Genomic DNA, 26,967 nt, shown 5'->3' on the forward strand with positions numbered 1-26,967 from the left:
GGGGGAGGGAAACGAGCCATGCAGCAGCGTCGGAGCAACGCAGTTGCGAAACGGAAAGACGGCGAAACCGCCAGAGGAACCAGCGAAGCAGCTTCTAACCTCGGCATCGTTGGCAGGGGGGCTATACGGGAAGTGTAAGTGCGGACGGAGAACGAGGAGGAGGCATTCGTACTGGCACAGTGGTCCCGGTCATGTCGCGTTCGTCAGTAGTGCACAGGTAGCCGATACGCCTCGAACGACGCCGAGGAACCAGCTGCCGGGAATCTGGTTCGACGCGATCGAGTTTACCTTATCGCCAAGAGCCCCTCGACACGAACCCCGAAGATGACGATGAAGGAGGTCGCGAAGAAGGACGAGGCCCCGCCAGAGAAGGGCGCCGAGGCCGTCGGCGTGCCCTGGAAGTCGATGAGCCTCGGGCAGAAGTTCGGATACATGGCGAGGAACGTCACCGTCGAGCCGATGGTGGCCTGCTACATAATGCCGAGCGTCTTGGCGGCCCTCGCCACGCAGAATCTGAACCTGGAGAAGGCCTGCAGGGTGAACCTCGCCTACCCCGACGACGTCTGCACGGCTCTCGCCGCCCGAAACACGAGCGCCTTCCACGAGGAGGAACTGGCCGTGCAGAAGCTCGTCGCCGGCATGCAGTCCTGGAAAACGGCGCTCCAGAGCGGCCTGCCCGCCGTCCTGATCCTCTTCATCGGGGCATGGAGCGACCGGACCGGACTCCGGAAACCCTGCATGCTGGTACCGATCGTCGGCGAGTTCCTCACCAGCATAAGCCTGATAATATGCACCTACTGGTTCTACGAGCTGCCCATGGAGGCCGCCGGAGCTTCCGAGGCTTTGTGGCCGGCCTTGACCGGCGGGTGGTTCGCCATGTTCATGGGTATATTCAGCTACATCGGCGACGTGACGACGGTCGAGTCCCGTACCCTCAGGATCGGGGCTGTGAACGTGTTCGTCTCCCTCGGGATCCCGATAGGCATGGCCTTGTCCGGGGTGCTTTACGTTAAGATCGGCTTCTACGGGGTCTTCGCCATTTCCACCGTCTGCTACGTCCTCAGCTTCGTCTACGGCGTCGTCTGCATCAAGGAGGTCCCCAGGCCTCCGTCAACCTCGGCTAATCTCCAGGAGAAGAAGCCCCAGCCGAAGCCTACGATCTTCGCATCCGTCGCGGACTTTTTCGCCCTCAGGCACATATCCGAGACGTTCAAAGTCGCGTTTAAGAAGGGTGCCAACAACAGGCAGCAGAGGGTCGCCGTCCTCATGGTCATCGTTATGGTCGTCATCGGACCCATGCACGGTGAGTTTTGTTCAAGGATTCGAGGAGCCGCGGATCATCTACAAAATGAAACCAAAAACAGCTTCCCAACTTGTACAGCTTTCGAGATATTTCGGTCAGAGTGTTTGAAAAATTCAAACCGGATGAGTCGCCTTTTAGAATTTTACTACCGAGTTCCGGCGTTCACGAGGCTTCGTTTCAGGCTAAAAACCAACTCTTCGAAGAGTACGTAAAAAGGCAAAAATGTATATTTATACGTTGGCAGAAAAGTAATTAATGTCTTTCGTTGTAACAGATCATCTCCAACTGATTGTGAGATACGTTGTACGGTTGAAAAAAATGCATTACCAAAGCTTTGCATTGTCAGTGTACAAGTCGAGTCGTAGATCATTGCCGGATACTAGATCCAAGGTCGAAAATCGCTCTCTAACAATGCGAGGATTAGTTCCAGCAAATATATATACATCGTCTATTGGCGAATAGAAAGGCTTGTCTCAGTGTGTGTGTGTGTGCCGTCCGTGTCTAGTTGCATTATGCGAATTGCGATATTCTGCACAGAGTTAATCAGGTTCGCAAAAAAAAATTTCGATCGTAATATCATTGATCGCGATTCTGCAACTCGGTTACGCAAGGCAACCGGTATGACGGTTTCGTCGATTGTTGTGCTTAGTGAGCTGGCTGCGCTTGACATTTGTCAACGAATCGTCACCCACCGCATCGACGATTAACAATAACCCAAATTAACCGAAATATACGCATGTAACGCCTTGATCGGCGTGTATCCCGTCCTCCGTTTCCGTTCCAACTCGGAACAGTTGCAAAGTAAGCCAATCGTAATAAACGAGCAAATAATAAAAAGAAAATAAAAAATAAAAAATAAAAGTAAGTAAATAAATTGAAAGAAAATAAAAAATAAAAAATAACCAACACCGCGTTTCACCTCCCACGCGTAATTGTAGCCAAGAGCGGTGATCCACATCCGCTGCACGGATATCATTGCTAATTTATCCACTTATTTATTTTACCGTTGCGATCGGTATGTTTTCAATATATATATTATATATATATATTATATTATACTTGGTCGTCGCACCACCTGAGTACATATCGCTCTTCCTTCTCTCTGTTTTATTTTATTACTCTCCGTAGGTTGCATGTCGGTTATTGTACTTTCTCTGCATATTATTTCCACTTTTCAGACTCATTGGTTTACGGAGACGCGGAGTCGTAGCGTTTATAGAGCGTTTAGGTTGGCTCTGAACTTTTGCGGTTGTTTTATTATTTTTATCGAATGCAAGTTGGTAAATCGAATTAAAAAAGATCAGAGGTGCAAGGATCGAGCTCAATGTCACACACGACCTACGTTTTCGATCGCGGTGAGTCGCGAGAAAACCTTGTAGTATCGTAGAAATGAGAAATAGAGAACAACTCAAACACAGATGAAATAACAAAGTCGAGTTCAGTTTTACTCAGCTCAGCGAAAAATTCCACCAGGAATCTAGGATTCCACCAGGAATTCCGGTATTATAGAAATGAGAAAAGAGAGCAATTCAAACACGGATAAAACAACAAGGTAGAGTTCTGTTTTACGGTCGGTGAAAAATTCCGCGAGGATTCGACACCCTGATCAATAAACCGTGGTTGCATAAATGGCGCGCTCTCGTTGTTGCTCGTGCATCAGATCGAGTCAATGCAGCTTATCAGGCATAATGTTTTTCGACGTGCAGAGAGCGACGGGCCGAGATGAGCTCTGCGGAGGCTTTCGAGTTGATTATGCCCACAACAAGTGCACAATCGTTTTAGATGCAATTATTATATTCAACGCCGCGCGTAGATTGAGGATGATCGGGTTACGAAGGGGATAAACAATCGCCTTGCAGCTCTTGCGGGTGACGGGATATATATATATATACATACACGTGGATAATTCCATACCAGTGCATTAATTAAATTCATTTTCCGCACCGCTGGTCCCCGGCATGCGGTAGTACTTGCATGTTTACATTTACACTGACGACCAGGCGACGTAACCTAACGATCACGCGGTTTTGCGGTATTAAGGGGGGGATTTTTTTTTATTTTTTCTTAGAGAAAATCAAAACACATCGAGAAATTGGAGTTTGAGGGCTTTGTTATTTATAGTTTCAGGAATGCCGCCATTTTGTTATTAATTTCAATGAAAAAATTCTAAAACATTGTCGCAACTATAAACAATCAAAACCCTCAAACTCAAATTGCTACAAGTGTTTTCATTTTCTTACAAAAATAAAAAAAACAAAACTCCTGACAATGGGGTTTAGATTTTAAATCGTCAAAGCCGCAACCCCCCCTCCCTTATTTATCAATCGGATTTTGGGGAGAACTGTACCGTCTGCTCGTAATAACCGTTCCTCTTCCTATTAAATAATTAATTAATTAATTAAAGGTGTACGCCAATCGACCGGATCTCTGTCCCGTGCAGAGTGTTTAGAACCCTGCATCCTTCGCGATGTTAATTGTCTGCCTCGTGCTAGCACCTTGTAACAGATCGTAGGTGAAAGTGAAACGTGACGTTTATGTAACGAACATCGCGTCGTATCGAACAAATTTTGCTACCCTGTTACGTTCGTGTCTATATAATAGTAATCGTCGTGGATATTCTCGGCATTGTAACGTGGATGTGTGCGATTACACGTTGCAACATGCGACGTTGAAATCTTTTCGAAAAGTACAGAAATATCGTAGAAAAATTCGCAACGTCACTCTTCGGTCAATCTTTACGATCGTGGATAAATGTCGGAAAAAACAATTAGCTGCATGAATTGAACAAAATTCTTTTTCCTCGTGACTGCACAATTTATCACATCTTGTAACATTTTGACCGTGCGATCGTTACGATAACTAATGATCCTCGAGATGACGGGATCGAACTATTGGTACAAATAAGGCGTGTATTGTATAAGTATGGTCTTGGTAATTCAAATGCAGCCGCAATTAAAAATCTTGTTGTCTACAAGTACATTGTTTTTTTACTGGAGTTTTTACTTCTGAAAATCCATTTTAGCCTCAATGAATTTACTATATGCCTAGTCGAGTTAAAGTTCAAAATTGATGTGCTTCTTTTTAGTGATATAACGAGGATCCACTGGTTATAAACAATACCTATTTCTTTATATGAATCGTTACGGATACTTGGGGAATCGTCAACAACTGGTTTTTACATTTAACAATCATGTAACGTATCATCATCTTCAGACCATTTCAATAATTTAGGTTCTACACTGTACGTAATTTTGATATCGTTTTTCGACGATGCACAAATGGTCATTAATTTTGATAATTTTTTTTCGAGCTCTCTCTAAATCGATGTCTGATAAAAAGAAAATATCAATAATATCAAGAGAAGAACTTTGATAAAGAGCCTGTCAAAAAATGTTGCTAAATTTTTTAAATCTTCATTGAATTAAATACGCTATTTTTTCTTATTTTTATATTCCTGAAAGTATATTAATGTGTTTATAGCAACACTTTATCTATATTTTCAGTAAGAACAACTTCGTGTCAAATAACCATTAATTTCATCCGGTGAACATTGAACGAAACATACAATTTGACCATTACGTAAGTATTCCTGCGGTACTTTCGAATTAACATAATCTGCGGTGAAAGATAAAATTTTTTTACAAACGCGAAATTGGGTTGCTTCATTCGTTTGAAAAATAATAGCTCAATATCACGAAAATAATATTCATTTCTTCGAAATAAAAATCGCTGAAAAATGGTTAAACTTTTAATTAACGCCTAGATACCTTTGATCCAACTGATACGTAGCTGCATAGATCGGTAAATTATTTGATTAAATCGAATCGGAAGTCGAATAAATTACTTGTTTGATTTAACGACGTTTTTTCTCTCAGTGCACTCGCTGATTATCATTTCAAACGTGTGAGTACGTATAAATGAGCCGCAGGCGATCAGCAATTTGCATTATTTAAGAGCGTGTAAAATGCCGTGAAATTTGTATATATTTTACCGCAAGTTAAGAATCGGGTGAATGAGATGTTTTTACGATTCTTCTTGTCTTATTATTTTTACGCTCCGCGTAAAGTTACGGCCACGTTAGTTGTTTCAATGTAAATTCAACGTACGAAGAGTACAAGTTTAGCATTCGCGTATGGCGGTTTTACACGCAACGGAAACGCCGACTAACAGCTTTAAAGTGGACACTTTTGCGGAAAATCAGCCGGTTAAGAAACGTCGAGGAGTGTGCAAGCTCAAGCCCACGCGGGATGCGAAACCTTGTCTAATCAACCCGCGAGGTCATCCCGTTACACCTAAATACCGTGCACGCATCATCACCCCGAGTCGAAATTTAACGCCTACTTCAAACCCTGTACCGGGTAGGGTTTGAAAATGGTAAGGTAGGTTATATTTCATTGCGTTGTCGGACCCAACTTTGACGCAAAAAATTTGCCAAGTTAACGGTCTCAGTGTATCGGGACATATGTTTGGAACGTCCTTCGACCCTCCAGAGGTGGTACGGTTCAATTTGTAAATAAATTTTAGATTTTTTTATTTACGTTAACTTGAAGCGCCTCTGGTTAAAACGGTCTTTTTTTTTTAATTTTTTTAGTTTTTTGTTTTACAATTTATAGTTTCGGTAAAAATATTGATTTATCTTTCACATATTGCTTCAGTCGCCCAAAATTGACACCGCATCGCGTCGTTGACGTGAGTAAAAAAGAAAAACCGATTTGGTCAGAAAGCGATAATATCACACTCCGAAATGTCGTCACGGTGCTTTCTCCGCTCGATTCGTTGCTCCCGTTCGCCGCCGTTATCGGCGTAGATAAATCCATTCCCACATGCCGTTCCACAGGTTCGGGTCAGGGCCGCGTTTTAGTTATTTAGTTGGGTATCTCGAAAGGCTAGATGCCCCTTGGCGCTAAGAACGTGCGACGACCGGCCGGAGGCGTTGATTTGCCTTACCGGTTTCGCGCTGATCACGGCATCACGCTTGCTTCCACACGATCACGAGACGTCGTGCGCGATATCTTGATCGCGATCTCTCGAGTCCCGCGTATTGTTAATTAATGCGTGCTTTATTTTTCGTCCAATGATCGTGATCGCCGTCAACCGCCGTACGCCGGTTTTGTTGCCGATGAAAATCACGCGGAGAGAGATTTGCATGATAAATTATACCGCCCAAAGTATCGGCTAACTGTACACGCTGACAATGATGATGTTTATCTCTTTGAGATTCGATTTGAAATTAGGACGTGAGGAATGAAATCACGAAACTTACAGCCGCCGCGCTCCTTCTGATAATACCGCAATCTTCCTGCTGTACGCACGTACGATTTGTACGTATTATTACACATGTATGGCTCTCGGCTAAAACTTTCTCAAATCGGAATGCGAATAGGAGAGAACTACGAGTGGCGTTTGACAAATATTTGGGCGTACGTCAAACTCTTGCATCGTATTCACCTACATTCCCGCACCTGTCGTCACGGTTTCTCACGTCTGGAGATCAAAATACAGCGCGCCGGCTGGTCGTAAATTCCGAAATGCTAAACTCGACTAGAGACAGACTACAACCGGTTTTGTTAAATTGTATTTTTGTTTTTTTCTCTTCCCCATTACAGTTAAACGAGTTGAATTCTCCTCGGCTTGACCCAGAGACGTTTTAACGAAGCGTGTGGTCTACAAACTGGTAACGAATTAACGGTCCTGTTTATACAATGAGAAATGAAAAAGAACGCGTTGCATAATTCTGCCATATGCATGTGATTAACGAAACCACGAATCGCGCTGAGTGAGATCAACGAGCAATTTCTTTGATTCGATACCAAAGTAGACCAGCAGCAAGGAGAGTTCTGGATACAGATTCCTGCACCGACACCTTACCGACCTTTCTACAACGCTCGATGGCGGGTGGATGTCCCGACTCTGGTTCGTTTCTAGAACGTTCCAGAAGCGTCGGTAAAACGTCGGTGCAGGAATCTGTATCCAGAACTCTCCTCGCTGGTCTACTTATCAGTTTGCGATGCTACTTACAGATTCTGCGATGTCACACGATCCTGGATAAACTTGCGACCTATAATCGAACATCGTCGTTGTCGGAATTCGCTAAAGCGTGTACCTACGTACAGCGACGAATACCCGCATTAAACCCACTCGCCTCGAATGCTCGCCGCATGCAAATGTTGACTAATAATCAGCGATTCCGCTATATTTTTCAGGGCAAACGGTAAGGTCTTATTGTTAACGAGAGGTCGGACCGACGAGTCGCGTCTTCGAGCGTCGAAAGACTCGAAAGGTCGCGCGGTAAGGAGAACAAAGTATAATTTGATAAAGACCGTGGCTGAGCGGAAACGATTTGATGAAGGCTTTAATAAGCGGGCTTGTTGTGTAACTTTACTTCTACACGCCCCTGTGTCGCGTACGTAATATAAATATATAATCTACCCAACAAGACGCGCGTGCATCCACCTGTCCGTCCTCCCGTCTCTGTTGGTGCAAAACGGCGTATAACGATGCTCCATTATCATTTCTTTCCGATTCTTATTTCGTCGTTAAACGCTGTCCTCAATCCCACATTCACACCAGATGTCCGAAGGCTGCACGGAGGCAAAGCCAGGACACATTAGCCATCCGCTTCTGCATCTGCACACCTGTAGTTTTTTTTTTTTTTGCACTTACATGGATTATTCAGTCGCTATAATAATCAAGTTAATTCCTCGAAGGCTGCAGCCGAGACGCCGACGTCAGATTTCGACGCTGTGGAAGTAAGGAATTTTTTCTTAAATCGGTATGACAAATTTTGCCTAGCAACGTACAAGGATCGAAAATTATAATGGCAAAGGACAATTTTATCCGAAAGAACAGTTTCGAATCGTCCGTAAAAACGCTCGTTTTATAGGGGAATAAATAAATCTGTCATCACACGAATGTAAAATTATAATCAATATTATTGGGAAAAAAAGAAAAAAAAACCAACTAACAACTGTCAACTAGCTTTTCGATCGTAATATCTTACAGTCTGCATACAATGTTTCGTGAATCGTAAGACTATTTAACAAATTTTTATTTACGTTCGACCGAGGCGGAAAAATTTATGCCAAGCATGTATACGCCACGAGTAATAATAATTTCTGCCTGCAGTAATATAACGGCACTCGTTTTTTCTCCATCCGAACTTTTGATGCGTGCTGAATCGTGTCCGCAGAGTGCGAATTAAGGCGCGGAACCGTCGCCTATTATCGAACCGCCGGTAATAATATTGGAGGACGCGGTTTTCGATAGATTTCGATTACGATTTTCTCACGTCGTCTACTTCGCAGAGTTTTCACTATCTACGGGGATAAATTGAAAACTGCACGCTCATTAGGCGACGAGAGAGGTAGAAACGTTGTATAATTATTATACGTGAAAAAAAATTCTGGGTCATTCCGCAGCCTTACGATTAGTATAATCCGCACAGATATATTCATGGGGATATAATGACTCGAACGAAACAGGGCTGAATTGATACATAAAAAAAAAAAATTGAATTTTGTCCGCTCTTTGTGGTAACCGGCGTTAAGCGGTTGAATAATCATATAGTTACGGATTGTTCAGCTGTATGAACGCGTGCATCTTTCTTCTGCAAGAGACGTAGCAGGTACGTGTAGGGTCTTTCGTTTCTCAGCTTTTTTCTATCGAATACTGAAAGAGAAATTATCGTAGGAAAATATTTATAGGTCACTAAAAATTGTTGTAATATTTTTTATTTTTATCTCTACACCCTAAGGATCTATTGTTAGTTTATTATTTTCGTATCGTGGTCCGTTTAATTAATCATTGTTCATAAAAATCAGTACTGAAAACGAAACAGGGACATCAAGGTGATGCGACACTCCTATTCGGTAACGAAAACTGTTGTTCAAATTTCTTCGAGACGATTAATCTCTCGGATAAAAGACGAGAAGAGCCAACTGCGGAATTATTAGGCGTAGTTTGCTGTTGATAGGTGAACGATTGATTGGACCACGATACGAAAAAAATTAAATAATCAATAATGTGCACGTCCGTAAAGTTTAGGCATAACAATAATGCTATACTAATACTGATATCCCAAATTTCTCGAGTAGCACCTTAATGAAAAAAAAGAAAAATAAACCACGCTAAGGTAAAAATTTCTCTAATACGCATGCTTCCACTTATAACGCCTGTTTCTTCGAGGAATTTATTTCATTGCCTTTATCACACGTTGATTGGACACGCTTCTCGATTATTTTACCGGGGAAAGAAGAATCGGGCATGTGGATTTGCGAAATATTCTCATGCATGTCCGTGATGTCGAATATCGGCACGTCGGACACGTCAGTTACAATCGCGAATAATTAACGGCGAATTCTTCTCGCAGCTTTTTCAAAGCGTCGATCAAGCGTGAGAAAAACTCGGAGAGAGAATTATACTGACAATTTTTTATTCACATTTTATCCTTTTTCCCTCGCGAAAAAATACAAATCATTTTATGCCTCGTATTAACTGCATAGTTGAATATAATCGTTGTGCCTTGCAGCCCGAGTTAAGATCGTAAAATCGTGCCATTTGTTTTCACGTACAAGAAATTACCATGGTTGTTTAAACAATCAAGTTATCACAGGCGATTTCCTACTGATTTTAAGCTGGAGAATATTACCTAATTACACTTGTACGTATTTGCCAGAGGTTTTGCGCGAATTTGGGACAAGGTAACGCAGTTCGTTCTCGTTGTTATAATACAGTTTTGCATTATAAACGGTATAGTTTTCAGCGTGCAGTGCATACGTAATATTTCAACAATCCATTCGCCGCGTTTAATTTTGTTAACAATTTTCCCCGCCCAAAATGACAACCGTAATAACCCGAAACCGTATTAAATTCTGTTCGATTCGCTCCGGACTGGTCTCAGGCTAAAAAGGGATCAGGTTTCGTTGACCTCGAATAACATTTTTTACCTACATCCTTTTTTTCTTACGCGCCAAAATAAACACCCAATTGTTATACTCCGCAAAGTCCGGTATGTAGGATTGAAATTTTCAACAATCGATGAACGTTCTTTTCTTACCTGTCATAACCGATTCTTCAGCATGAAAAAATATTCACGATGTAAGTAATATACGATACAGACATATTGCATACATATTTTTTTATCATCGAGATCAGCTGGTAATATATCAGTTGAAAAAAAGATCCGGCTAATTATAACCCTTGAATATATATTATAACACTTGTCCGGTATATTTTTTATTTATTTATTTTTATTTTTGTTTCTTATTTTTTTATTGTCATGTCTCGCACGTATATTTTTTCTACCGAATCGTTCTTGGTTAGTTTTAATCCACCTTGACACCGAAAGACGCTTGAATTTCATTGTCATTATCTGTGAAGGATGACATACCGCGAACAAGCTAGTCTACCGAACGTAATGCGATGTGATTGCATAGGTATATAATTTTCGAGGACGTGTAATTACAGCGTATATATAACAAAACTCGATAAAATCCCCCGTACATGTTTACGTATAAATTTCTTCCAGTCAGCAGCCGATGTACCGATCGCACCACTTTTTTCGCTTATTTCTGAGTTTAAAAAAAAATCTGTTATTTACATGAAATCATTTCACGCTCGAGCAGACCGTAAATTTCTAATATCTAGTGTCAAAAAAACGTGTCGTGCGTTCGAATACCTCATTAATGTCTTCTTAGGGCAATTTCCGAACCATCGTTGAGTGAAATAGAAAACATTGTATACCCCTTCCTTTCAGCTCTTAAGCTATATAATAACATATAGTCAGTGACTTTCGCAATTCACGAGAAAGCTTCGTCGGGGAATCGATCCGGGATCGAGGGATATTATATCACGTTTCTAAGTCCGGTATCGTGTGTTGCGGTGCTAAAAACATTCGCGCCCATTTTTTACTTATTGTTTTTTTTTATCATCATCACCTTGGTTCCTCCGTCCGGCTGTGATACAAGACGTGTCGCGAATTTTTGCAGCTCATTTTACGGTGTCAACAAAACTTGTACTTGTAGATTTTTTAGAATTCAAAGCCGCCGGTGGGCGTCGATGACGTGCGCGGCGATACGGCATGAACGTGAATTGTTTGGGAATGAATTAGGAAGACGCAATCACCGATGATGGCATGCGTGCCTCTCGGCATCTTATTTTATTTTTTTATTCTTTCTCCCCTTTTTCCCGACGTCACTGCACGGATCGCATTCAATTCGTCGTTCGTTCATTCATTCGTTCATTAATTCATTCGGTTTATGTTATGTTCCAGGTGAGATGGCGGTGATGTACTTGTTCACCAGGTACCGATTCAACTGGAACGAAGTCCAGTTCAGCATGTTTTCCACCTACAGCATGCTGACAAATCTAGCTGGTTCGTATAATTTAACAATAAAATATTATCTTATTTAGGTTGAATTTCTAAAGTCACGGACTCTAATGGACCAAAACCACCTGGCTCAGCCAAATACAATTAGCGATAATTGTCATTGTTCGCATCGCGATTATTCCTATTATTCCTATTACAGCTGCCTTCGATTATGATTTAACAAAAAAAAAAGAAACAATACAAAAACCGATAATCATTTTTTGTAAACCTGACATAATTATGTTATATTTTTTTTTCCACCACGTAGTGTCTCTTCGGTTGTTGGCCAAAACAAAAAAAAAATTGCAAAACGGAACCTCGTCACGGTACTTGACCAGCTTTCTTTTAGATTAAAAACATTACGCGAGCAACGCGAGTTATTCGAATTTGTCGTAACATTGATGGTTCGAGTCATAAACAATGTACCGCTGTTTCCGCGGTTGATTTTAATTCAAAGAATACACGCCGCAGTCCTTTTTCTTCGACTTTTACGGACAAATCCAAGGTTCCAGTATTCATATCCGGTAACGTATCTTCCTGTACAACTGTTAAACGCACCCCGCGATGCTCGGTTATAATCAATCAATTGACTTACCGCAGTCTTGGGTTTCCTCGATCTATCGATAATCAGCATCTAATTATCTCGTGTCGGAAAAGCAATTACATCTACGGCAAGAATCGCGGTGTCGAAAGCGTTAAACGCGTCGACCGTTGTTGTCGAACACGTATGTAGCAGGTGCATAATACAGTAGATGTGCTTGTATCCCGCGAATGACTCTCCGATGAAAGGAAGGTGTACACCTATACGTATATTCAATTCCATAATATATACAACGCATTATGCAACGTTAACAGTAAACGGATAAACTTGAATGCCTATGTGAATAAACCTTCCGGAGATCGTAGATTAATTCAGATCCAATCTCACGTGTCATTGGAATGACAAACTGTTTCGAGCCGTATATATTTATCATGGGTATGCGTATACGCCGGTGTTGCAACGTGTAATTACGGTACCGATGATGAGGAACGCGTGCCCTGTGACTCCGTCGCAATTTGCCAAATGAATCGTAATTCGTTAAACTGTTATTAGAAGGTACAATTCCGAAACGGCAGGGTTGGAATTACGGTAACGGTGCCGATGAGCTCACGCGTGGTCTTAGCTTGGAGTTAAGTTCACCGATCAGTGAACCGTGCAAAGTCTCGGACTTTGCTCGCGTTATCTAACGAATCAACCGTCGATGATTGAGCAATCGTACTTATGGTGAAATGCTTATTGTCCAGGAACGATGGTTTCGATCGGGGTGTTCAGCCACCTATTGAAGATCGACGATGCACTGGTGGGCGTGATGAGCTGCATGAGTAAAATCCTCGCCAGTTTCGTCTACGCGTTTGCGAGCACCGACTGGATGATATACTTAGGTTTGTCGATTATCGACTTAGAAAGTGCAACTTGACGGGGATCTTGACACCCTAATAACGTGCCTACTTTCAGCTCCTCTGGTCGAGATCGTGAACGGCACGTCGTTCATCGCCATGAGATCCATAGCCTCGAAGCTTGTGCCAACCGACGAGCTGGGTGAGTAGAATCGTTCCAACGATCACGATCTGTGCGATCGACAAAGCTGTGCCGTGTGTAATGGGTATGCGATTCCTGGAAATCACGGAGCATGGATTATATAATTATATCCACAATGAGCCGGGTGGTATGGACGGGTTGCCGGCTTTGTCCTCACGGCTCCTATCACGGTGCCAATCAGCGAGGCACTTCGCGAACCGGCAACATCATTCGATAAAATAGCGCGCCGGTTACATGTTATACTCGTACACCTGCCTATTCGCGAACCTTTATTATCCTGGGAACGCATTCATTTCCATTACGCAACAGCCTGTAGTACCTACTTTACGCGGACGCAGTTAACGGATAACTGCAGCAGGCTTCGTCTCGACGAAGGACGTCGATCCTGCGGGTTTGAACAGTTGGAAACCAGTTGGGGTCAAGGACATCGGTATCGCCGATCAACGGTCCGATTCAACGTCCATTGCGCATATATGGGGCATCCCGTGGCGACTCGTTTATCTGGAATTCATTTTTTTTTTTTTTTTGGGGGGGTGAAGTAGGACGTCGAAAACGGCGAAAGTTTTTGAGTAATTGTACCGTCGATAATCGTGAAAAAAAAAAAAAAATACTAGAAATGCACCATTTTAATCGAAATATTTTTAGCACGTGATTGTAAACTATCTTCTTGTACAGGTTTCTAGAATATTTTTTATTTTACCAAGGCTTTGAAAAATGTTTTTTTTTCTTCAACTTTTCATCAATTATTAACATCATATTTCAAATGTTTTTCGGTTCGAAAAAAATCTTTTCAAAATTCCCCCTGGAAAGTGTACATATAGCCAGTATTTTTCCCATTCTTTAAGATAAGTTTGCCGAATTTTCAAAGTGTTTTAAATAACCGACAAAATAGAAGCTTACCAAATGGTGGAAAAAGGATGAGTAACTTCGCTTTCGTCTCCTCCATCCGTTCCTCTACTTCGTATTTTACAGTCACGATAGCTTTCAGTTTTCCGCAAGACGTTTTTTCGATTTTGCAGGACTTTTCACGGTCCGCATGATTTGAAAAAACACAGCGAACGGGTCTTGAAAATTTCTTCAACTGTAATAAAATATTATTACTGAGATAGGCATGAAAGGTGTTGATTAATCAACTACTTTGCACTCTTCGCAGGCAAAGTCAACTCTTTATTCGGCGTTTGCGAGGCGCTAATGCCGTTGGTTTACGGCCCAATGTACAGTTCCGTCTATGCCGCTACCATGAACACGCTTCCTGGGGCATTTTTCCTCCTTGGCGGGGGACTCACCATTCCGGCTGTTATTCTATTTCTGTAAGTATTTCGCCACAATTATCTGTACTCTGATTACGCCTCAATTTTTCGTTACATGCGCAATTCATCTCCGCCATTATGACCAACCTCGCGTATTTTCTTCGTTCTGCCTGTTCATGATCCGTATAATTGCTGTCTTTTATTACATTTTGTTATTCCCTGTCATTAACGAGTAATTTGATACCTACTGTGTATGCACATACATGCTGTCCTTACGTAACAAACCATTTATACACGTGCAACAAAACCGATCGACGATCCGGATCCGATGTAATGAAAGGTGGCGTCTCGTGGTTAAAAATAAAAATATGTGTCTACTAAATCGAAAGAGTCGGTGCTTGATGATGAAAATAGTTTTTTTCTTTTTTATTCCGTCTTCGTCTTCCACAATTGAAGCCTTTCAGTCTCGCAATTCAACTTTTTTTCCATGGAAGTGCAATTATACGATTCCTATATATATTTCAGCGCTGAGTCCGAATCTGATGTCAGAATTTAATAAAACTAATAACAAACCCTGAAATAGGGTGAAAATAAGTTTAATTATTTTAGACAATATTGTTTGAGACAGTGGTCTTGAATGAGATTTATATGAATAGTTATTGTGAGACGATATAATTTTAGGTCAAGAACAGGTGCTAACCCCATGAAAGCTACCCCTATCCATTGAATTTTGTAAATCTAATGGCCGTTCTGTGATCTCTGTTTGTCAAACAATGAATGCCAAGCGTTTTTAGTATAAGTTTATTATAAAATATCTCCGCTAACGAATGACATTCACGAAAATACGCTTGTTTCTACACATGTTCATTTATAACGATTACCAACAATTACGGATTCACAAAAAATCCTAATCATTCCAAGGTTTGAGTGTTTTTGTGCCTGAAAATGCAAACATATTCAGGATTTTTCATGGAATATAAATAAAATGACAAAAAATAAAAAAGAAAGGTTGCCATTATAGTCGCATCTGTGACTGAAAGGGTTAAATCGATATTAAAACCTAACAGCTCGCGCCAGAGACGAGAGGTTTATTCCTATTCCCTTTTTCGCACCGATTCTTCAACCATCGACATTCGCTGCATCTCTCAATAAGCCGCTTACAATTCTTATGAAACCTTAAAACTTGTCCGAATAGATGGCTTTACACCGAACACAGAGCGGATCGGAAGCGGGTCGAAGAAGAGAAGAAACAGGATTTGGAGAAACCGTCCGAAGGATCCGAGGCACCTCGAGGCTTGGATAATGGGGCCTTTGAGACGGAACGAATGTGACGTGTGAAAATTATTAACACTTAGTCGACGAAACGGATTTTAGTCGCCAATTTTCGCACTCGAGACGCTCATACTACTTGTCACAGGTTTGGAGTGGAGCCTGAGCGATAGATAAACCTTGAAACTTCTCCAGGTTTAAATGTAAATTCGACGGGTTTGATCCCGCTGTATTAACTTACCTCAGCAATCAAGTCCCGTTTTTCATTCTAATCTGAAATATCCGGTGGAAATTTAACGAATTATCGAGTTGCAACGCGGTATGAGCTACAATATTTCAATGCGGCGATGACGTATGATTTTGAATGAATCCATATTGTTTGTCGTGTTTCTAAAAACATTCGGAAAACCGATAGTTTCAATATTATTCTCCAACTTCACCCGCATACGTGTTATATTTGTAAATATTTCCAGCTCTAGAATATACGGTGGGTACAACAAAATTGAACTTACAAGCATCGCTCTGTTTACAGGGCATATTTTAATTAATTTAATATATAAGAATATAGGAGATTGAAGTAAAAAAAATTTAGGTAGGCGTAACGTAATTAGGTATAGTGTTATTAGTCAAGGTTTGCTAAAACCGTTGATAGACGGGTGGATAAAATGACAAATGATTTTATTCTTGCTCTCATACACGGTTCAACTTTATAGACATATTAGATTGACAATGAGCCAAAATTACTTTATTTTAATATACGTAACGTAATACATACATTTAGCTTACAAAAAATGGTGTGCCTTCCACGAGTAGATTGTACAGTAAATAATAATGCATTCAAAATAGTATCTAGGTATATATCTTCATACTCTTATTCTTATATACATATATACATATATATATATATATATATATCTATTTATATTCCATTGACGTCCTACTTCTTTTTGATATACCGCAATTAAATGAATATACTGAAACAAAATTAGTACGACGATGAAAATAAAACCAGAAATTGACAATGAGAATATATTACTTGTTATGTTGATTTGACGGTATACACGCAGAGACATCGTCGTAATTAGACAATATATTTATGCCGTACAGGTATATTGTTTGCAAAATTGATTCTCTAACTGGACACATATGCCTACCATGCGGTTAGCAATGAAATCGAAACTATAAATCTATGACAGAATCGACATCGTTGGGTGTTTGTAATGAATAAAAGAAACTGTAATTCGTGTCATTATAAAGATGGAATAACGTAATTATAAAATGAAATTTATACCGTCACATCATTCATGCGGGTAAATTGCATCAATTATTAAGTACTTAACTAGATTAAATATACATGAATTGAAACGGGAAAAACAATAGTTTCGCACGTGTTACACAATAATTATGTCTTATTAAATATTATTATATTTTCGAGGTAGCGGTGGCTACACCTTTTCATTCTTCTTACCTCCCGACAGTTGAATTTTATGAGTAATTAATATGGCATACAAGTGCGGTTTTTTAAATCAGTTGATTGCAAAGCGATAAAAATTCATGACACTTCTAATCGTATGTTAGTTTCATTAAAAATACGCATATACGATTAAAAATGATCACCGCCTATATTATCCCTAAGTATTAACATTTATATTGTTTAAACATTATCATTATTAAGCTTTAGGTATTTTTTTGTGATATATAGTAATATATAATTTTCTATTTAACGAATCATATGTATAATAAATTCTAAATATACAGCTAAAAATATTTTCTGATTCTTCGTTTATAACACATTATAGGTATATTCGGAATGAACAGTAAAACACTTCTCGGTCGCTTGGTCTTATTCCATTGGTAGAATTAGTAATGCTAATCGCATCGTTTATTCTATCAACAACACGAATTACTGCCTTAATAAAGAAATTTACTAATTTTTTCATAATATTCACAACCATGTGACCTGAATCTGTAAGGCGTACAATATACACATACGTAACCCGAGTTGCCTACTGGTAGGCGCCACTTCCGCCAACGTAGCCTCACACGGATTGCCTAACAAAAACGACAGTTCCCTGCTGTAATGTGAGTTGCTTACGAACAGGCGTTACCCAACTATCTCATTTTGTCTTTCTACTCTTATCAACGGTAAATCAATCGACAGTTCTTGTTTTAGTACAAGAAATGTCGTTAGGATCGCTGCCTACGCTGCGACAATCAAAGTCATCATTTCAGTGAATAAATCGTGATACACAGTTAGTAACTCGTCTGTAACTTGAGGTCGCATTATTTGGCCAGTACCGCCAGTACTGATCAGCCCTCTGCCGAGTCTGCTCCACCTGATTAAACTGATTTAACAGGGAATCGGCTGGATGGTCGAGGGTTTGCAGCTACTGAATATTATTTCTATTTATTTCAAACTTTACGTTTCACGTCCGTACACAAATATATCCCATCCCGCTCGCAGCTTGGTTTCAACTGTTGTTTTTAGCCGCGGTCAGTTGGTGGATACGCACTACGCCAGCCACACGGACGTCAGTCGAGTGCTCGAGTGTATATTTTCCAATTCTCAGAGGACGGGGTCGCGAACAACTCTCGCTGACAATGAGTGGCGTGATCAGTTCGTCGTCAGTCGTCGGTTGGTGCTCGTGATAGGTGCGCGAAGACACGTGTGCTCGCTGTCGAGGAATTTGGATCGGATCGCGGACTTTGATCGAGTAACTGACATATCGCGTTAATATTCCATCAGAGACTTATAATCCGCTTATTCATTACATCACGTTGTAGATAATAGATTATACGTTGTGACTACGTATCGTTGACGCATCATCGGTTCGACTTTTTTTTTTTTATGCTGTCATGCAGTTTTGCTCCTCAGCGTCTTTCGTTTTCGGCGATCCAAATTCTGTTGCGATTTCCACCACTTTAGCCGTTGAAATACACGAATAGGAAAAGGTGACATTGGACAGTGGTAATAACGCGAGTGAAGTTTGTAGAAAACAATAGTTGTGTGCCAGCACAGTGTTTTTTTTTTTTACTCCATTGAAACGGTGTTACTGGCACAAGATTTGGGACCGAATATTTGAGGAAAACAGGTATGACTCAATAACACGTATTGCAATGTTAATGCGATTGTTTTGCTTTTCCTTGGACGAATTACTCAACAGGTTTATTCGCAAGGTTAACCACATTTAAATCCGTGGAAGATGTTAGTTTCGTACCTGTAGAGTTGATTCAAAGTTTGTTTTTTACCCGATTACACGGTACAACGAGGTAAAAAGAGACTTGATCCATCACTGCAAACACTTCTATTAATCTTAACGCAAGCCGTGTACGGATATAATAATTATTTCTCATTCATTCTCTCCTGAATCCGACGCGGTACATCAGGCGATTTATACCTGTTATACGTATCTATAAATTACACGTAGGTACAGTTTAAAAATAAATCTGTCAGCGTAAAAGACCCTGAGCATCTTTCGATGTTTACGAAAAACATATGTCAATTTTTTCAGTAATCTGCATTATTACCTCTCGCAAGCATCGAAGCATGACATGCTTGTGAGAAATACATTATTTTCCATCTGTAAAACACTGCAACATTTCCCATATTTAAACGCACGAATGAAGCAGATGCGCTAATCTAGTAGATATATAATTATTCTTGTCATCAGATACGATTTAGCTAACGTTTTTTACATTGAGAACTAGTAGCCACCTGGTGGTGGATATTGGGATTGTCTGAAGGGTTTGACTTGTGCTATTATTTTTCTAAGTTTGTTCAACAGTTTTGAGCAATAAACAAAATTCTGTAAAGTTCTTTCAGAAACGATATAATTTTCTATTTCACGGAAGAAAAACGATGCTACTTAGTTGATGTAACACAGCGTCATTAGATTTATTGGTGTTTCCGAGGATTGTGATTTTTGTAACATAAAATATATGATACTCGTATTATGTTACACTAAAAGGCAGAATTAAATAGTTTTATTATCACCGCTTTGTATTCGTAACATGATATGCTAAAATATAGCCAACCTGCAAAGTTACTGCTACATTTACTGACGATAGACACACAAGAGGTGTTTTTTTCCTTATCATTGTTTTCTGAGATTTCATCTGGTGTTTTTGCGGTACCAGCTGGTGTATCAAAAAACGACGAACATGGTATGCCCGTTGCTGCTGTTAGTACAAACATCCAGAACCCTGGTGAAAAGTATATTTATTATTCTCTGCAAATGGTTCATGAATAATTGACTCCTCGTTGACCCATTCACCTCGCCCGTCAGTGTGCGCAAGACAATTCACTTTACACAACGAATGATTCAGGAAGACTCCCGTTAAACTTTTTCCCCTTCCATATAAATCAACGTTTGAATTATTGTAAGATCTCCAGTTTTATATTTCAAAAATTACGTCAATGTCTTTACAGGTGTGTTTAATTTTTTTTACCTAGAAATTGTGTTGTTTGAATATTTAAATGTTATTTTTGTTTGTGTTATTTGGAAATATTATTTTTCCGCAGTGCTCTCAATTTTACAATCAACAAACTTGTTTTCTATCTCATGATATTATTTTCTACTCGTAGCAAATACCTCGAGGCCATTAATGAAAATTTTCACCACATGTAAATACGGTATAGTCCCAGCTATTGTGTTGATATAATCTAGTTCAGGCAAACAGTTTTAACAAGCGTCTATTCCTTTTCTTTGCAGTGAGATAGCTGTATCGTTTGGAAATCCTGATTTTCTCGCCTTCTAATACAATGTGGGAAACTTACTACAAATGATTTCACTTGTTGACTACTTGATAACATCAGCTTATCCTTTCTCGTGTACCCAGTCCATGGTATTTCCATACTCAATTGTTAATTAGTCAACACAATCAACGAATAGATGGTTGTCAACTGCTTCTTGCCTTTTCCTGCTTGTAACGCATGAGTTGCACAATCATGTCGCATATAGAGGAAATAATTAATTCCTGTTTTTCCACCACCACTTGTTACGTGATAAGATTACTGTACTAATTTAATAGCAGAAACTATGAATGCAGATAAATAAGACCAACGAAAAGAAAGTTACTGTCTGAAATGAATGCATGTTTTCTGTTCCAGAACTGCAGCATGATACTTAAATGTGGCCTTATACTTCTGAGCCTTCACACTCTGGTACCAAAAACCTTTGGGAATGACACAGAGAATCTCAAGGCATTCATAGATTTAACTGAATTCAGCTACGCAGAAAAGTGCGAGCATGTAGCTAATGAAAAATGGAAGTTCATTTATAATCCACAAAATGAGACTCTTCTTTATGCTTGGGTTTGTAAATAGTTGAGCCTGGTATTCAGAATCCATATAAACATGTGACAAGCTATTGCGTAATTTTTAAAGTACTTAGAAATACTGAATCCACAAATATCCAAATCATAATAGAGCATTGATTGATTCACCTTCTAGGAAGAGGCGCAAAAAGATTATGCCGCACTTAAGAAACATGAGGTTGAAGCACTCCAGAACAATTCACATACTGAGTTGACTGATGACTTTGTGGAGTATCAATATAATACACAGATAAAACCAGGAGATGCTTTGCTCGATACTTCTAAATTGGACCAGGTGGGTGGAAATCGCAAAAGTACACGTTGAATTGCTGATGAGCTGTAGATAAGTCGAACTTACTAAAAGCTATGTGTTGTTTCAGTTGATATCTTTTTCTGTGAAGGCAACTTTCCTCGAAATGGGCGCCAATCAAACAAGCAATACTCGGCAAGGTAAGAATTTCTGGAATGTTTTCGAACATCATTGCTATGCGTCTAGTGTCAAAATATATCTCACACTGGAATTATATTTTTAGAAATTGAGCAATTGCTATCAAGTAATGTAGACTTGGAACGCAAGCAATCTGCGTGGACCCAATGGCATCGGCGCCTCTCACCGCTCCTGACCGATTTCTCTTCCACACTGAGCTTTGTATCTGAGGCAGCAACAGCCAATGGTTGGTACAGCTGGAAATATCTGATGCAGAATTATAAACACATACTATAATGTAGAAACTTTTGTTTTACTTAGGTATCGACAGTGTAGAAGGTTATTGGGAATTTCTGTCTGTATATCCCGGTGGATATGAAAGTATACAAAGTATGTGGGGAAGTATTGCTGAATTGCATAATAAAGTCGTAACATTCGTGAAAAATCGCCTGGCCGAAAAATGCAAGGTCAAATTGCATGACGATGGGATACCGGCATATTGTTTGGGTACGATACTGATGCATTTCTATCTTATCTGTCTCTGACTATTTTAAGTGGCACATCTGAGTTCTGTTTCCGTATTTAAACTTTTGAGTAATCAATGACCATCCGGTGTCACCCTGTTTTAATACAAATCATTGGTTTAATCCAGGATCGTTGGATGGCAATGACTGGACTCCGCTGGCATCCGACGTACTACCGTACGGAAATGTTACATACAGCATAAAGAAGAAGCTTTGGGACAAGGTCAATAGGCAAAGCCTTCATATGGAGTACATGAAAATGGGTAATCGATCTTAACGAAAATAATGCAAACGTTTATCACCTTTACAGAATCTTCGTGGCAAACTTGCATACAGATCTGCTTCTGCAATCGGGCACACTGTACTACATGAAGTGCCACATGCTAGCTTCTGGGAAAACAGCAGATTTAACCAGTCTTGTGTCACCCGGTTTCTCAATTTTTGCTACAAAGGCACAAGGTATGATGCAGCTTCTGTTTGATATCAAACGTAACACCTGTTCGCCAAGACGTGAATTCACCAGAGATCGCTTATTTTTTTAAGGAGGATAATAAACGTTCTACGAATCATTTCAGAGTTACGACATGTCACCACGCATCCCTTACCAATTTTCTTACTGCTCACAAAGTTGTGGCCAAGGTTTTGACTAGTCAAATGGGCCTTGTAGGCATTGAAAAGTTACCATTCCTTAACTCAGCAAACAGGTATTCAGGCAAGTAATTTTGCGTACTTACTCTGAAGTTGGGAAGTAATATTCTACCGTTGTCATATAGCTGTTATTGAGAGCTATGAATTTCTAATTCTTAAGGTTTCGAGGAAGGTATTTCGGAATTGTTTTCGATCCTATCTGTGAGTCCTGCGCAGCTACAAACCTTGGGCCTTGTCAGTAACGACACAGATACCGATCACTCTCAAATCACTTCATTGATGATCACTGCTCTAGATGTTCTTCCACGCTTGGCATACTATATTTCAGCAGACGTTTGGAGAATAAATGTGATTAAGAATGGAACTTTTGAACCAAAAGTTCTTCTTGAAACATGGTGGCAGTACAGGTCGGTCATTCAATATTTTTTTTGAATATGTTTAATTCATCTTATTGTAACTATTTAGAAAAGTTTTATTAACGAAACGTCATGAAAATTCTGCTGCTTCTGTCAGAATGATAAGAAAATATTTTAAAACATGTGTACAGTATACCATGTTGTTTATTAATGATTCTTTCAGGAAACAATATGAAGGTGTGACATCAGACCACACAGACATTCCCACATTCTTGGATGACGAATTCATCGCCAGCAACAAACCTTATCTATCGTAAGTATAAGAAAGCTTGATTATATTTATTCTAAACAAATACTACATATAATAACAACTATATACCGGTTTTGGTATTTTATTGAAAACTCAGTTGCGATTGAAGTGAAACTAATTTGACCTATGATTGTAGGAAATTTCTTGGAACACTGCTGGGATTCCAAATTTATGAATACATGAATGAGGGGCGGTCAGAAGTCAGGTACAACAATGTAGTAAACAATCATGTCAATTCTTACATCATGTAAGTTCATTTTCAAATTCCTCTGGAATACATGCTTGCGAGTGTTATGAATACTACTTGTGATTTGATCTATTCATGGTCGTTTTACTTTTTGTTATCACAGAAATGCAACTCGAGAAAGTGCATCGGACAATTGGACAACAATGATCAACAAGTATTTGGAAATAACAGAGGTAAATGCCGACGCCCTATTATCATACTTCCAACCTCTGGTAGAATATTTGGACAATGAACCAGAAGATATGTATTCCATGACTACTGACCAACAATCTGATATTGAACGTTTGGAAAAATTATATGCATCGAGCGATGTCACTACTACAGCACGAACTACAACTACTAGAATGTCAAAACCAAAACTTCTAAAGCCTTCATCCGAAAAAATAAATTCATCTTCTCTTTCACCTCCGGCTGCTACACCTATTGTACCTGAAAAAGAAAAAGAAGGCACTGTAAAGAGACCAAACGGCAAAATAATTCCAGAATCAGAAAAGCCAGCAAATGCTCCCAATGGAGAAAATGAATACACCAGTGATATAAATACCAGCAAAGCAGTTTGGGCAGTAGCAGCGGTACTTGTAGCCACTGTTGCAATTTGTGTAATCGCCATATTTGGGAGACGAAGATGTGTTAAAAGTCAAACGCCAAAGAATAGAAGATACGTGTGATTACAAGGTGTATTTTGATTACTTGTTAAAGGTTGAAAACTGTATTTAAGTAGTCCTAACGTACTGAGCAACCGTACATACATATATGTATACGTAACTATTTAACGAGCATTGATTACAACATGACGCGAAACTATATTTATACTAAACGTAATTACCTAGCATTAGAGTTACACATTCCTGCGAACGTCATGTTGTTATTTGATTTTTTTTTCGAATGCAACACTAAAATGCGTCAATGTTCCGTTATAATTTGGTATGGAAAAGACTTGTTCTCAATTTTATTTCATTAGCTAGGGAACAACACAAAATAACAAAAGTCGTGTAGCGCTTGTGACCTTTAAAAAATTATCTACGTGCTTCCACTGTGATATATTATAATGTTCCAGTAGAACGTTGCCTTCCACCATAAATGATAACGAAGAATGAATTTTAGAACATATTGTGAATTGTCATTACCATCATCACAATCGACTATTGAAAAACCCATGGTCCAAGATAAACTACCTGTGGTTAGTTTATCGAGGTCGTCTCATTTGTAAATTCGCACTGCGAAACTAAAAACCTTTAGAGTAAAAAAACATCACACCATAGGCCTAAATAAAGTGTATTTATCATAGCTGACGGATTGAATTGTATATTACAAGTTTACCATTACAACGTAAGAGCATATATGATTAATATAATCCGGTTTCATCAACTATCACTTGTCACTTTTACGTCGAATTAGTATCCACTTCTATCAACTATGTATACGTAAAACAACGATGATTCTCAACTTGACCAATCAAAAACATTTTTTTCTTGCTTCCTTTTCTGATCTAATTTATTTAAGCGTCCTATCGATGTAAAAATGTATAGTACTGAGGTCATATTTTAACGTTAAAACAGTGTCGATTTCAAATGCTAAGGTAGAGTAGACAAAAAAAAAAAACAGTCTTTTGAAACGTACAATACGCTTTATTTTCGCCAAATAGCAAGTTGCATAACGTATGTACCTAGTTTAACAGTATATGTACAAATGCGGTATAGTAGATTATTACTTTTATTCAAAAGCATGGTGTACGGAATACCTGACCTCTGAGTTTAATCCCCCATGCATTTACATGCTCATTGGAATGGTCTAGGTTACTAATTGTCTAAGCGTTATGGGTATATTTCCTTCCGTTCTTGTTTCGCGATTAAATTCAAAGATAGAGAGAGATAGGTAGACAAGCATATATGTAAATCTTCTACTGTTTACTTTTCATGGAAGAAAACAAAGGATGATGCGATTAAAAGTATTGCCTTTCATCCTATCCAAATACATTAAGTGTGTAATCATTTGTTGGTTGAGAAACAAATACCTGTTGTAAGTGTGCAGGAAGTGTGACTTGTGACTGTTCGATACGTGCTTATAGATAATATCGCGTGTGCAGCAGGGTGATATTTGCTATACACAGTCCGGGGAAAGACATTTTTCTAAACCCGTAAGCATGCCTTGTTGACGGGATCAGAGAAATTGACTAATTTCATGAATCCTAGAATCTTGAGGATTATTTCCAGTGATGATGTAATATACATATGTAGTCTCCGGTCCAATATGTACATACAAACACTCGTCATTTGAAATTGGTTAGTTACTAATTCGTATACAGCATTGATAAATGAAAGAAAGGTTCAAACGCCCAAAGAGTTACAAATATATTTTGTACGAAGTATTTGCTAGAGTAATTTAGAGTGATAAGATATCCGATATTTTAATATCACGAATTAATTATTAGCTACACTAAAATTCTCATGTTATGCACATGCAAGTATTTTGAAGGCTACTGAGTAGCAATTAAATGTTAAAACATTTTATAAAATGGCAGATTATCTCAATTTGAAGCCTGCACTTACATTGGTTATGGTTCCGAATGCTGATTCTAAGACTATCAGTTATAAATGCTCAGGTGATAGTTGAATAATAAAGTAAATTGTGGAATTAGATTTAGATCGTATTAATAATTGTACAGGTTGTAGATAGAATTTGTTGTTTAATGTATGTCGAAAGTGTAGCATACATTGAGGTATAAATCGTATCTAATCTCTTACAAGCATCTTTGCTGTAATAATGATACCAACAAGATGCTGCGGTTCGAGATACTAGTATAAGGATTTTGAAATGATGAAGATTAACTGTAATTTATGAAAACAATAATCAACTTTCACATAATATTTGCATGTCCACTGCGCAAGTCGTAAGGCGAAATTGTAAGTAAATATTTTGAAATCGTATTAGATGCACATGTTCTGTTATTTTATGTAAATAAGATTTGATAGTAATTATAATTATCATCTGTAAACCATTTCTACAGTATTTTTTTATGAATCTGTTCGTTCATAACGTTGAATAAAACAAAAGGTAAAGCTAACCCTTTGCATTTTTGGCGAAAATTTTCCCAATTTTGAAAAGTGCCGGAATAGACTGTTTGATGCACTATTCCGACGTAATTTTGCGAGAGAGATCGATTGGGCGCAGTCCCAATACGCTGCGATCAACGCATCGAAAGTTACAGCCAAAAAACGAAAACCTGAATTTTCGACATTTTTCAGCAGGTGCTTTTTTCCTCGTATCTACTCTCCCGTTGATCCCACGCTTCTTTAGCTGCGTTTTCTGAGTTCCTTGGGGTCCAATTGGTCGGGAAAGAGTCATACGAATCAATTCTGAGACGAAAAATTT

The 26,967-nt window shown here is 39.3% G+C and overlaps 2 protein-coding genes across 7 annotated transcripts; both read left to right on the plus strand.

Moving 5' to 3' along the window:
* On the plus strand, positions 1 to 17,534 carry LOC107228066 (solute carrier family 46 member 3). Its single transcript, XM_015669415.2, has 6 exons — positions 1 to 1,303; positions 11,574 to 11,675; positions 12,954 to 13,091; positions 13,165 to 13,248; positions 14,402 to 14,558; positions 15,694 to 17,534. The coding sequence occupies exons 1-6, from the start codon at positions 325 to 327 to the stop codon at positions 15,827 to 15,829; spliced, it is 1,596 nt and encodes a 531-aa protein (XP_015524901.1). The 5' UTR covers positions 1 to 324; the 3' UTR covers positions 15,830 to 17,534.
* A 491-nt stretch (positions 17,535 to 18,025) lies between these two features.
* On the plus strand, positions 18,026 to 26,590 carry LOC107228061 (angiotensin-converting enzyme). 6 transcript variants are annotated; one of them, XM_046736970.1, is made up of 15 exons: positions 18,358 to 18,481; positions 18,643 to 18,859; positions 20,480 to 20,612; positions 20,878 to 21,081; positions 21,220 to 21,378; positions 21,464 to 21,533; positions 21,617 to 21,757; positions 21,832 to 22,017; positions 22,163 to 22,257; positions 22,345 to 22,493; positions 22,610 to 22,746; positions 22,843 to 23,089; positions 23,262 to 23,351; positions 23,485 to 23,595; positions 23,699 to 25,270. In XM_046736970.1, exons 3-15 carry the CDS (start codon positions 20,550 to 20,552, stop codon positions 24,261 to 24,263), a joined length of 2,217 nt encoding a protein of 738 aa, XP_046592926.1. In that variant the 5' UTR covers positions 18,358 to 18,481; positions 18,643 to 18,859; positions 20,480 to 20,549; the 3' UTR covers positions 24,264 to 25,270. The 6 variants fall into 6 exon arrangements, with proteins under 6 accessions (XP_046592921.1, XP_046592923.1, XP_015524892.1 ...); XM_046736973.1 differs by having other exon boundaries at positions 18,359 to 18,481; positions 18,694 to 18,859; XM_046736965.1 differs by lacking the exons at positions 18,643 to 18,859; positions 20,480 to 20,612 and having other exon boundaries at positions 18,026 to 18,481; positions 23,699 to 26,590.
* The last annotated feature ends 377 nt before the right edge of the window (positions 26,591 to 26,967 follow it).

The sequence above is a fragment of the Neodiprion lecontei genome, chromosome 1 (assembly GCF_021901455.1).
Source record: "Neodiprion lecontei isolate iyNeoLeco1 chromosome 1, iyNeoLeco1.1, whole genome shotgun sequence".
Classification (NCBI taxonomy): Eukaryota; Metazoa; Arthropoda; class Insecta; order Hymenoptera; family Diprionidae; genus Neodiprion; species Neodiprion lecontei.